General features: G+C 42.2%; 1 protein-coding gene across 2 annotated transcripts in view; it reads left to right on the top strand.

Moving 5' to 3' along the window:
* Nucleotides 1-10,622: 10,622 nt before the first annotated feature.
* epha4l (eph receptor A4, like) overlaps nucleotides 10,623-13,149 on the top strand; it is a 48,520-nt gene continuing 45,993 nt past the window's right edge. Inside the window, exons 1-2 of one of the 2 annotated variants that reach the window (XM_028418872.1) lie at nucleotides 10,623-10,901; nucleotides 12,605-12,672. In XM_028418872.1, coding sequence (XP_028274673.1) covers nucleotides 10,805-10,901; nucleotides 12,605-12,672 — 165 coding nt within the window. In that variant the 5' untranslated portion in view covers nucleotides 10,623-10,804. The remainder of the gene's footprint in view (nucleotides 10,902-12,604; nucleotides 12,673-13,149) is intronic. The other variant, XM_028418871.1, reaches the window with a different exon arrangement.

Below are 13,149 nucleotides of genomic sequence, written 5' to 3'. Positions count from 1 at the left end.
GAAATCAAACGTAGGCTACTTATTATCTATTTTATTAAAAATGTAATTATGGAGTCACTAAGGGTGCATACTGACATAACTTTGGACTTGACTGAAAACATCTTTTGCTATTGCTATTGACCTATTTATGCCTGTTTACCTGCAGTGTTTTCAAGGTTATCTTACTATTATATGAAGTTTATGGCAAATAAACTTGATAAATAAAATGGCTCATTTAATCACAGGAAAAACAAGAGATTTGTGGGTTTGGAGCTGAGGTGTGATGGTAAAAGTGTGTTTGCATTGTGATTATGGTTACAGGGACCGTGGTCTAATGGGAGGTCTCCAGGTCACGGCTGAGGCAAACAGGAGCCTGTCAATGATCAGCCGGCTGCTGTTTACTTTTTATTATTGGAAGGTGCTGGAAATCTGATTACACTGTGTGCTTTTGTTAATGCTACCTGGAAAAAAAAGTTTTTTTTGTGTCTTTTTTCCAAACAGTGTGCCAAGCATCATTCAATTTAGAGGCAATGTCTCAGAGATTCAGATTTTTTTTTCAATGAAGAATTGCAAAACAATATTCTATTCAAAATAAGGTCAGCACTGGTAAATCAGCCACAAGGCTGCAGTTCATAAGGTTTTGTCAGATAGAAAAAAAGCAGTTAGAAAAAGACATCCTTCATTTAACTATTTTCTCATGGTGAATGGCTGTTTTTATGTGATCTGTATTAATATTGCTGAGGATTCCATCTGTAAAATAAATAAATGAATAAATAATAGAACTGAAAAACACGATGCTATGTTGTTACATTTATATAAATACTGTACATACATATGGAAAATATGGATCAGATATTTACACTTTGTGTTGTTAGTGGAGACCTTCTCATTATATATCTTGTGTTGTGTGTCTGTATGTATGACATCCTCAGGTTCCTTAACTGCGTGTATTAGGTGTGAGAAGCACTTTCCCAGAATGCCTTATTTTCTGAGTGGCACTGACCATCTCCATTCTAAATGTATAGATCTCTTCTCCCATTTCTCATAAACTGAAACAACTTGAAGTATATAACTCCTGGCTTCATGACTGAGCATACACACACACACGAACGAACAAACTCTACTCTTACCCCCATGCAGATAAACCTCCTCTGTGCACACACACGCAGTGTCATTCTTTTTCAAATTGGATAGAGACACTGCCATGCGATATTTACATAAGTAATAACAGGCGGCTGCTTCGGGGGCCAGCAGCTCCTATCTCACAGCACAGGATGGATAATTGCTATTTTGGCACTGAGGTGCTACCTGTGTGTGTGCTTAAGTGTGACTCTGTGTGTGTGTGTGTGTGAGAATGAAGCCACGATCTGAATATGAATCAAAGCAAGACTGGTGAATTCGTTAGGGGTGTGTGTGTGTGTGTGTGTATGTGTTTGGCTTCTGACAGGATAAACCTCTACTTCTTCTTCTCTTTTTATTTGCAGCACATGTGTGGATGACTGTTTGCATTAGTTTGGGTCTGCTGGGAGACAGCAGGCTGCCTGTGTTAGCTCCCTGGCTTGATATTTGGTGTTAGACGGATGCAGTTTGTTATCAGCACATATGCCCCATGCTGCAAGTGTGCTGCTGTGTGTTTTAGACGGTTGGTGTGACTGCCTCGCTTGTATGTGTGTGTGTGTGTGTGCTTATTTCAAGCACATATGTGGGCAGCTGTCAGTTGCTCTGGATGTCCGGGTGTTTTGAATGAGTTTGTCTTAGGGTGTGTTATGTGTGTTTTGTGCGTCTTCATTGCCATAAGTGTGTGTGCATACATGTGTTTTTGTACCTCTTTCATACTATAACATGTTTTCTGTCCTACTGTTTTAACTCAGAATAGAGCTGAGATTAAATTTAGGCTTAATTTAAAGTCATATCTGAGGATTAAGAGACATAATGGAAGGTCTTCACAGGTATAGTAAGTCAAATTGTGTTTGTGTGTGTACATTTTTGTGTGTAATCCTCGGTGCACTCGACAGCTCGACAGCTCTCCCCTCCTCTGTGCAACTCAATAAGCTCTTGCTGCTGTCACTGTGCAGCGGCGAGACGCCATAGCAACCAGCCCACCTTTAGGTGATTACCATGCTCAACCCTACCTTACCCACCTCCTCCATCAACACCCATGGTGCAAACACAGCTCGCCCTCTCCAGTAGTAAGAGGAAGAGGAGAAGACTGGATGGTCTGAACAAAATATTTTATTTCGGCATCTCTCTCTCTCTCTCTCTGTACAAGATTAGATTGTCTCCTTCTTTGTGATTTTTACAGATATCTTCAAGGTGATATCTGGAGGTATAAAAGAGAGTAATGATGTTAGATTGCAGACAACTCGGTACAGCCTTAAAAATATCAAAAGCTGGGAGTGTAATGGGAGCTCTTCTGATAGACTGAGGGAGTAGGTTGAAACAAAAATGAGTGTAGAGCGTGTTTTTATTGGATGATATATTTCTTTATTTTAATGGGCACATTTAAGTTAAACCTGCATATATAACAATGCACCAAATGTACCATCCAGCCTAAAAGTGGGTGAATTTTAAGGAAATATATCTGTGTGACTTCCTGTGGTTGTGTTACGTAGCAAACACATCCTCACAAACAAACATCTGCCGTATACAGCCAAGGTTACTAATGTTCTTACTAATATTGCCCGGAGTCTGGAGTCTGAGGTTCAAGCCCCCTGACGCTGCAAGCTGTTTTATTTTCACCTGTGGATATCTTTCATTTTTAAATGCAGTTAGATTTAGTGTAAAGAAAAAATTTACTATTTGTTTTTTTAAAAAAAGGATGAGATGACATCATAATCTCCAGACCCAAATGATAAAAATAACAAGAAAGGTTACATCTGACGGTGAGGGTGGGATTCTAAGCTGAGAAAACCAGTTTATTTTAAAGGCATTATCAATAACAGAAGCATCTGGAAGAAGAATCTAGGGTAGACTTACAGCATGGAGGTCAGTGAATATGTTATGGGGGTTTGATATTTTACTTCAGTCAACACTGAATGAATGATGTTTGAGGGCTGCTTTAAAATACACAGATGGAATCTGTGGCTGAGATTTACTGACAGGGGTGAATGTCCACACTAAGTTTATGATTACATCACTGCACATTGAAGCTGGACCCAATAAAACACCCATGACAGCGCAAAGTCATTACACCCACCAGTGAATGCTAAATCTATCCTCTCCCACTGTGGAACACAAGCCAGTTGTTAGTGGGTTTTTTGTGCAGTGTGAAAGAGGCTTGCTTTAACACAAGTTTAAGACACAAACACAGCTACATATCAACACGCACACATCATAACTACTAAGAGAAACAACTAGACAAATGTCACAACTGTAACCTTTTCTTAAATTATAACAAGAAACTTACAACAAATAGAAACTTGGACATCACCAAAGGTTCATCACTGACTCTGAGCTGAGCTTCCTCATGTGTCTGTTCTGTTAATTCACTGATTTACTATTTGTGTCCATCAGTGGCATCAATCTGTGTAATGAATATGCAGATTTATGATTTCAGCCAATTAAAGACAGTGCAGCATGTGTCACCATATAGCATGTGTAAATCATGTAGAAGCTCCCTTTTTGCTATAGCATTTCATGTTACATGTTGGAGCTGGGTTTGTCATTTTATGCCTGAAAACAGGACTGAGAGGGCTGTACTGAAACTTCTCTTTGGTTAGCAACAATCCCTGTGACTGGTAACTGCTGGAAAATGTGCTCCCGATTTTATTAAACCACTTTAATACCACTGGCATGTGATAAAGGCTTCTATCTGACCAAGGACTGATTTGTTTACAATAATTACACTAAGGCAACGCAAGTTCTCCACATAGCACCTTTCATTAGTAAGAGTTTGTCTGGGGGTAACAGCTGAAAGGCCAAATGCTCATTGTGTGCTTATGAACTCCCACTGCCTTCTGTCCCTGCTCTTGGTTCTCACTAATAGATGACATCAGTTGGAAGACAAACTCCATCACCAAATCACACCGCCAGCTTCGATAGTTCGGCCAAGTGTCAGTTCATGTGTTGCTGTGACGCTCATGTCTACATCTGCGCTCTGAGTGGAAACTCTACAACTGACTCGGAGAGGCTTTTACATGGCTTCTATTAATGCAATATGACTGAAATGTGTGCATAAGGTCCCTGTGTTCATGGAGGCCCTCTATATCTCCTCCTCTTATCTTTCTCTGAACCAACGCCATAAAAAAAATGTATCGACACCTTAAATCTTTTCCCCTGGAAGTGCTTATGCCCTTATGCAGCTGCCAAGTGTATTTTGCATGTAATCCTTCACATAAAAAATCTAAATCTGCCTACAGTTGGAGTTGATTTGTAGCTTGTATTGATGCTTTAAGCATTGAGTGACTGCGCCGCCACAAACATCTAAGTGTGTTTGACGGTGCTGGCCTAATCTGGGACCCAGATGACTGTTTGCTGGATCGTTACCCAGCCGCCTAACAACCAAAAATCACGCCTCTACAACGAAACAGTAGGATAAGTGGCTTTTCATGGGGTTACAAAGAATAATTTGTGACTTCGAAGCGACGTTTGCTACCTCTACGCCCATAAAACAAAACACAGCAACTTGTAAATCACACACCTTAGTCACAGCCTCAGACATAAAGGTTTCCATAAAATGCACATTTCTGTTACACTTTCTATTTATTCCTGTCTGACTTTCCAGAGAAAAGCATGTAACCTCGATATGTCTTGATCAGAGAAGTTATATTACAGCGTGGCATTAGAGAGACGCTCTGTGTGAGCACAGGCCTCCTGCTGTCAAGTCTCAAACCAGTGGCATTTCCCACAACAACAGCCCAGGACTGGAACATGAAGGGTGGTAAACAACAGGGTAGACAACAACAACGGGCCGCTTTGAAAAACCCTCAGGTAAATCTGAAACGACACAAAGGATCTCTTGCCGCTCGGCTGCTTTTCCGCATCCACAGAGAGAGCTTGCGCCTGCTGGGCTCGACTGCTGGACCCGCGGTGATGCTTATTGATTGACACACTGTCAGGGGGTAAAGGAGCTGGGTGGCAGGGGTACGAATAGGTCAGAGAACAGCCAGCGACCTGGTGTGGAGCATGAGGATGGATGCTGCATGGTGGATGGCTTGTGGAGGATTTAGAGGCAGTTAAAGAGAATGAGAATGATTATTTTTTTATATATAGACCCCCATACTTTTTCTATAGGTTCCAATACTCTGACTGTCCACTTTCAAGTCTGGGATTTGTTGTGCAAGTCCCCTAAAACTATACAGTTCACCTAAAGGCCACTTGAGGTTGGCCCCCAAGCAAGTCAAGCCCCGAAGACTCCCAAGGCAATATGCCCAACCCTGCAGCAAAAACATATGTTTTCAACAGTTTAAGTCTTGCCTGTTGATATGGTGGTCCACACACCCCAGATACACACACAAACACTCTTCCACTTTATCCACATTTGGTTAAATTAATGGACAACTTGGCTCCGCCTCTGCCTGTTGTATGATAAACAAGTCCAAAATATCTCACTCATGGATGCTGCCATGTTTGAAAGCTACACCATCTTGGAAAGAGTGTCTCATAAAAATTAACTAACAGGCCACAAACAATATCTGAAGCTTTTCCTTTTCAGTTGGGTCTGTGACACATCCATAAACATGGAGGACATAAGGTTAAGGATTTATAAAGAATCCACCACAGGAATAATCCAGATGTTTTGGATTAACTTTGAGGGAGCTGTCATGACATCCACCTTTAGTGACAGTCAGTTCACTCATTGTTCAATCGGTTTAGGCTTCAAAAGTACTTGGTTAAGTGCAGAAACAGAACACATTTTACTTAGATCTACTTTTTTTTCATCAAAAATAAACAGTGTCCTATAATGATGACATGACGGTTTCATTATATAAAACCATAAATAGCTTAGCTAAAGACAATGCCCAGATAACAAATTTGATGAAAACTGATTGCAACAGTTTATTTATTTAAATTTTGAATGATTGATGATTTTTTCGTTTTGTTTTGTAAAGTACAGGCTTAAACAAATGCTGATCACTCTTCAGATTTTGTACAGGAAGAGTCTTGAGACAGGCAGCACTGCAAATGGGAAAAAAAACAGACACAAAGAGAGCCGTACATCTGATTGCCACCACATGTCTACCTTCTGTTAAACTGAAAGTGTTCTTTAAGCCGAAATGCCGGGCAGATTTGTAAATTGCTGTGAACAACGGCGTCTTCCAAATGTCTTACATTGAAATATAAAAGCACATAGCAGCAGAAAGTGACTGGTCAGGCAGCAGTTTGGAAGATAAACACAGACATTATGTTTCGCAAAGGCTGTGCAGAGATAAAGAACAAACACCTGACAGAAAGAGTTGAGAAAAAATATATGCTGGGTGCTGAGAACACTTTGTCTCACAGGACTGAAGAAGAACCTTCAATGTAAGACACAAACGCTTGCTGCAGATTTAATGCTTCAAAATGGACCATCAGTGATTCACATGATCAGACATGCTTTTAAATTGCCAAAATTAATGAAAGGTTTATGTAACTGCCGTAGGACATTTAGATGATCACAGGCTAAAAAAAAGCAGCCCTATCATGTTGGAGAATCACAAAACAAGTGTGTTTATATTGTGCATGTGTGTGTCAATGTGTCAGGGTGAGCAATTTTTCCAGTCCAGTGAATTTTATCTCATCTCTGACATTCTGGTTCAGAGCTGCTCTCCTGCAGCTCCTTTGATCCCCTCTTCCCTTTTCTCTTCTGGTCTCCTCTAACTCCCACTCACTCTGACCTCCAGGGACTGTCATCCTGACTGCAGGCCCGAGGAAAACCACATGAAGCTGGGTATCCGAGGGCGGTGGGCAGGGACTCTAGCCTGGGGGTCATAAGCCAGCAGGAAGGACTTTTAGTTGGAACAATGGCTCAAACTGTAGTTAGGGAGGTGGGAGAAGATGCCAGGGGGGAGGGGAGACAATGAAGCAAAGTCGCTGGTGTTTGGAGTTTCTGAAGGCTGGTAGCTGATTATTTGTGTTTTTAAAAAGGTATTCAGCATTCCCAATAAACACTGCCAATACTGAGCACAATGAGTCTCAGTCCAGTAAAAAGTCTACTATGGTATTTAGTGCAGTTCACAAACAAAGACCCAGTCACCAGGCACAGTAGAATATCAGTACACTTTCGAATTTTGTGTCAGCTTTGATACAAAATACTAATATTTTCTTATGCACATAAAGCAATGTGAATATGAGACCATATAATGATCAAAAAGAAGCATAAATAAGTCCAGTAGTATGGTGGCTTAGAGATCTTATGCACTACAACATGCAAAAAATGTATGCAAATGCACAAACATCAGCTATTTAAGAAAGTGGCTTCATCAACTTTGACAACTTAATGCACGGCATTCAGTCACAAACTGATACAAAAACATGCTGCACTTACAACAATGACACAAATGTCTCTCTGGACCTTGTGACTTTTGAAGTTAAAGTCTAAATCATCAGTGGTGATGGAAATTCACAATCTGGACACATTTATTATTATGGTAGCCTTTTGCTAACTATAACTTACATTTTACAGTCCCTGAAAACATTTTGCTGTGAACATTTCCCCATTGTGGGACAAATAAAGGGTTTCTTAATCTTAACATCTGCAGTGCATGTGCTGTTAAGTTGATGATGATGTTTACAGTACTTAATATGCTGGAGTTTTATCTTTTTGCATGCTGCAGTGAAGTAAGCTCGCTTGGGTCAGGGGCAGCTACTCCTTAGGCAGAAGGTTCTTTATAAACCATTGTGATGAGTGATAAAATAGCTTGTTCACACTGAGGAAAGGGTATAATCCAAACCATAAATGATGCATATTGATCATGCATGCTGCTTCCAGGGATGATATAGCAACTGATAGCAACTGTTACAGGATGATAATATAGTTTATATTGGCTAATTAATGCCGTAATGGTGATTGGATGAAATGACATTATCCCACACAGTTGTATGTATCTATATAACCCTTCTATCTATCTGATCTATCTATAGATATTTGGTTTGCATTTGTAGGAGTACAAACTGTATATCATAAACTGAGTCTTATTTCAGTGTCTGGTCTTTGTTCAAGTTGGACACATATTACTATAAGGTTATATAAGCAAATCAGTTTATAATACAAGAGAGAAAATGAGCTTGTGTGTGTGTTCAAGCAAGGGATTTGGAGTCGGTGTGCATGATTGGCACACAATGCAGATGTGTGGGCAGCAGATGCCATCTGGAGAAAGCGGAGTGGGCTGGTAGAGGGAGGGGATTGGCGGGAGGGTGGGGGTTGCTTCACCATTTTTTCCCCCCCCTGAAAAAAAAAAGCGGCTGGTTTGACAGGAATATAAAGGAAACGATGAGAGTGTAATCAATCAAAAACACTGCAACTCAAATGAAAGGAGACAAGAGACAACACCCGCCCACTACCACCCTGTCCCGACCACCATCGCGGTCAGTCATCATCGGCTAAAACCCCGCCACCATTGTTTAAAAAATACAAAAATAAATTAAAAAAAAAAGATCAAGCATGCCCCCTTCAGGTCCACCCACTTGTCATCAGGGGAAAAAAAGGGGGAAGGTGTCTTTTCATCTGTGGATGTAGTTTGGAACAATCAGTGTTTGGGGGGTAGGTTTGGGTCCATTTTTGGTAGATCACCAGATGCTTTGTCTGCTTCATTACACTGGACATTATGCTTTTACAGGGAAGCCCATAAACCCCATAAAGCCATGGTATCACATCCCAGGAGACCAACATAAACCCAGACCGCCATCTTTTTCTCAGCCTCATTCTTTAGGCAGTCCAAGCTCGGGACTCCAGAGGTGCCCTCTCAGAGCAGTCACACATTAAAACACTACACTTTTTTCTCAGTGGCATCTATGAGCAGACAACAAAACCATGCTATGTCTGTTGAAAGCATTTGAGACAAAGGCAGATCTATTTGCAGTGAGATCTACCCTAGATGTTTCCCTGTATGGGCAGAAATAAATATATCGTAGCCAAGTCTTTGGAAGCCTGGGTTTGGTGTGACAGCTTGGGAAGTGAAGCGCTTGTGGAAACTGCCAGAAGTGGATGCTAGAGGCTACGGACAATATTTTCACACAAAGACACATTCATACATGTATGCCTCTGTAATGACATGAGAGAAATGTATTCAGACACCTGCTGAGTGTGAGGAAAACTTCTACCCTCACTGGCTCGCTGTCAAAAATTGGGATTTCAAATGAATCCAAATGAAGCTGCATGGATTGAAAATGCATGCACTCATTTAAATGTTGAAGGCATCACACAACTTTGCTGATCCTTTTGTTTTGACTTTCCATGCTCAGAAGGAATGAGGAGCTGATATGAATACAATGAGTCACCCAATGTCACAGCTTTTCAACGTGAATCACTGTAATCTAAAAATCCCACTCTAAAGCAGACACAATTATAAAAAGATAATGTTGTTGAGACCTGCCTGTGGTCACTGGCTGCACTGTGCAGCTATGCAGAACCACCCTAACCTGCCCACACAGTGACAATCTCCTCTGCAGATCATTGAAAGGTTCCACATCAGCCACAGTGATGGGCAGGGCACATCTCATGGGAGCAATAGAAGACCTGTGTAGGAGGACATGAAAGAGTGAGAGGCTAAAACCTAAGACCTGGGCACAGCTGGATTTTTTTTAAAAGAATGGTGCCTTTCTTTGGAGGAAAAGCTGCATCAATTCCCTGCACATCATTCCCCCTTTTTGCCAGCACCACACAACACCAGGTCTGCCTTTACTCTGACAGATGGACCTGTGTGCACGTTTCATCATAAATGCCCATAAAGCATCGGTAATATTAGAATAATAGCAAGTGACAATAATCCAATACAAGCTTGCCACCGATCCCAAAACGGGCATTGTCAATTTCACAAAGTGCAATATCATGTAATGTTAGGGGAGGTCACGCTCTGAGCTTGTTCTTTAATCCAATTTTAGATGAAGAACAGGCGTCGGTATCTCCGCTAGGTGGCGACCTTGGTCCGACGCGGCTCACCTCTGAGCAGCGCTGCGCTTGACTGGAGCCAGACTACATGCAGGATCAGCACAGTGTGACTGCTGAGGAGCACAGAGGACAAAAACTGACGCACTGTATTTCACTTATACACAGAATAGTTCAGGAACAGCTTCTGTTGTTTATTTAGGTCTGAGGATGCTGTCATTGCCCTGATGAAACTCTCTGTTTGCCACTTCGCTCACTTTCTGTTCGTTTTCACTGGTGACAAACAGGTTTTATCTCCCCGCAGATAATCATTCTTGTGACAGTTTTTTTTTTAATCTCCCCGCAGATAATTCTTGTTCTGACAGTAGGTGACTCACTGAGTCCTGGTGAGTTTTACATAGCCTTTGTACCTGTCCTGGAGAAATGCCACCTCCAATAATGGCCACCTGACCGTGCGTCTGACTCTGGTGTCCATTGGTAAACGAGAGAGTGGGGGTTTTTTGGGCTGTGGAGGGGGGGATAATGATTATTTGACACCCCCGCTAGCCCATTACGTTTCCTATATGGATTGACGGGGTCCGCGTCAGAGCGCACAGAGTAGACCCGCCTCCTGTGCTGTGGAGCGCTCGGTGCGTTTCTCTCCCACTGTCCGCTTCAAACCAATATTCCACTGGGAAAGAGAGAGAGAGGAGCGAGAGAGAGGGAGTGAGTGAGCGAGTGTGTGTGTGAGAGAGAGAGAGCAGGACCTGGGAGAAGAGCAACGAAAGAAAAAGAGGAGAGAAAAACGGAACAACGACACAAATGGCACTCATGGCAGGGATTTTGTTCACGGCCACCTTTCTTATTTCTGGAATTTCTACATTTGTTTCGTCGGCACGGATATACCCTCCAAATGAAGGTAAGGCTGGTGGGAGAAAATAACTGCTGCGGACCTCACTGACTTCATCCCCGCTCCGTGCTGCGCCGCGGAACCTCGCTCAGTGGCCCCTATAGTCGCGAGTGCGTGGATCCGCGATGAGTTAAATGAAGGGAAGCACCGACGGTCACCTTTACGCAGCGACTTTGCGGGGTTTTTACGCGAACGAAACTGGAATAAGAAGTGACTGTCCAAATGCGCATCGGCTGTTTTGGTCTCGACTCGGGTTTGGATCATGTCAGCAGCACGAAAAGTGTTGGAGCACGAATACTTGTAGCCCAGATATATGTTGTTCGCTAAGAAAGAGCGAAGGTCAAGCCGATCTCTGTTCAAAATACAAATGAATCTTCTGTAACATGAACACAGTCGGACCGTGTCTTGGAGGCTGGCTGGCTGGCTGTACGAGTCAGTGGGAGCCTGACTCGCAAATCAGGCACACGTCCGACTGACCAAACTGCTCTTTAATCCATCAATTCCAGAATTGTTCACATAGCGAACGCTCTTGATGTCACACTGCGTTTTGGTGGAAGATGATTAAATCCGAATTGAAAACCAGATTTTAAAGTTGAATTAAGGCGCTTGGCGCACTGTACACGCACAATCAGACACCACTTTCCATCAACTAACAGAAGGTTTTTAGCTGTATGCATTGGTAGAAAATGCGATGTATTCAGTGCACAGCGAGCCAGTGGCGAATTTAAAGACGCCTAAATGGAGCGTGGTGCGTCCTCAAGCTTACAAAACAAGAGCTCGGATCCTCTCGGGAACTGAATTGGCTAGTTGGGGTCCCTGAGAGTGGCGTATCCAGTTTGGAAAATTTTGGACCAAATTTTACTTTCTGTTGGAAACACTAATACATTTATTGGGGTTCTTTTTTCTGCAAAACAACCACATTAGGTGCGCGCCTGTCCCCTGCAGAAGGCTGTTTTCTACTGCTCGGCAGAGCGAAGCTGTTTGACACAACAAGTCTTATATGAAACAAATAGGCTGTTTTACATTTTAAAAGCCTCCATTGTGCATTATAATTCCTTCTACTGACTTACATGTGGGCATTATTGATTTAGTTATTAAATCAATGACACACTGAGAAGTTGATTAAGTATTTTGCAATTCAAAACCATAATCATAAATATTGATGTGTCTACTCCGTGTTTTCTCGGTTGAACATTTTTTTTTCTAATTCCTCTTGTACGTGTTATGATTTATTTTTTTTCTCGAAAAACAAACGTTATGTCAGACTGTCAGGGGATTTTAAACGCTTTTGTTATCCAACGATCAAGTTTACGCGCTCTGCTCCAATCAAATAAAGCCGATAGAGAGCAAACGGGAGAAAAAGCATTAATTTAGAGACACTGGCGAAACGCGTTTGTCATGTGTAGAAAATCATTTTCTTAACGAAAATCAATCACAGCGACGGCCGTAAAGCACAGCAGGGGGATTAGGCAGGACAAAAACACGTATGTAAACTCACAGGCCTGCAGTGTGTATTCTCCCTGCGCTGATGTGGAGGATATTTTTCCTAGTTGACAAATCGCTTTAACAGTTATTTCTATTCATTAAAAAAAAATAGGAAGCCATTTTTCTTCCCTCTGAGTGTTAGGCCCTAATTGGATTATATGCCAGTGCTGATGTTGTATGGACGGTCTGAGACTGTACGCTCACTTCTCCTCATTCTTGTTTTCCAGTCACGTTATTGGACTCCAGAGCTGTACAGGGAGAGCTGGGATGGGTCGCCAACCCGACAGAAGGAGGGGTATGTACTGCAAAGAAGTGTCCCCTTGTTCGGACGCATGGTTCCCTATTGAGCATAAATAGAGAGATAATATTCATTATTGGCAGGAGTTCTGGATTACTCCGCCAAATAGATACACAGCCCTCTTTGATAAGATTCTGTCCTGGTGAGCCCTTTATGGGAATATCTTTGTTGTTGATTTATTGTCTCTGCACCCTCAGGATATTAGGCTCAGGGTGAGATAATATCTTTTATAGTGCACTAAAATCTGAATTTTGTTGTGTATGTAGACCTGTTGGAATGCCCAAAATCTCAATCCACTTTTGAGAACAGCCCATAGCTAGCCCACCAACTCCCCCTCAAACCCATGCTCCTCTTTCTCCTCACCCCCACCTTCCCTCTAACCACTCTGTAATGGTCAGATGCAGGGGCCGATACTGCAGCGGGCGTCAGGTTTCCTGAATAGACGGTGGATTGAATCGGCCTTTGTGGAGAAAC

The sequence above is a fragment of the Parambassis ranga genome, chromosome 13 (genome assembly GCF_900634625.1).
Source record: "Parambassis ranga chromosome 13, fParRan2.1, whole genome shotgun sequence".
In the NCBI taxonomy this organism is placed as follows: Eukaryota; Metazoa; Chordata; class Actinopteri; family Ambassidae; genus Parambassis; species Parambassis ranga.
Note: the sequence above shows the minus strand (reverse complement) of the source record. Positions and strands in the feature narration are given on the sequence as shown.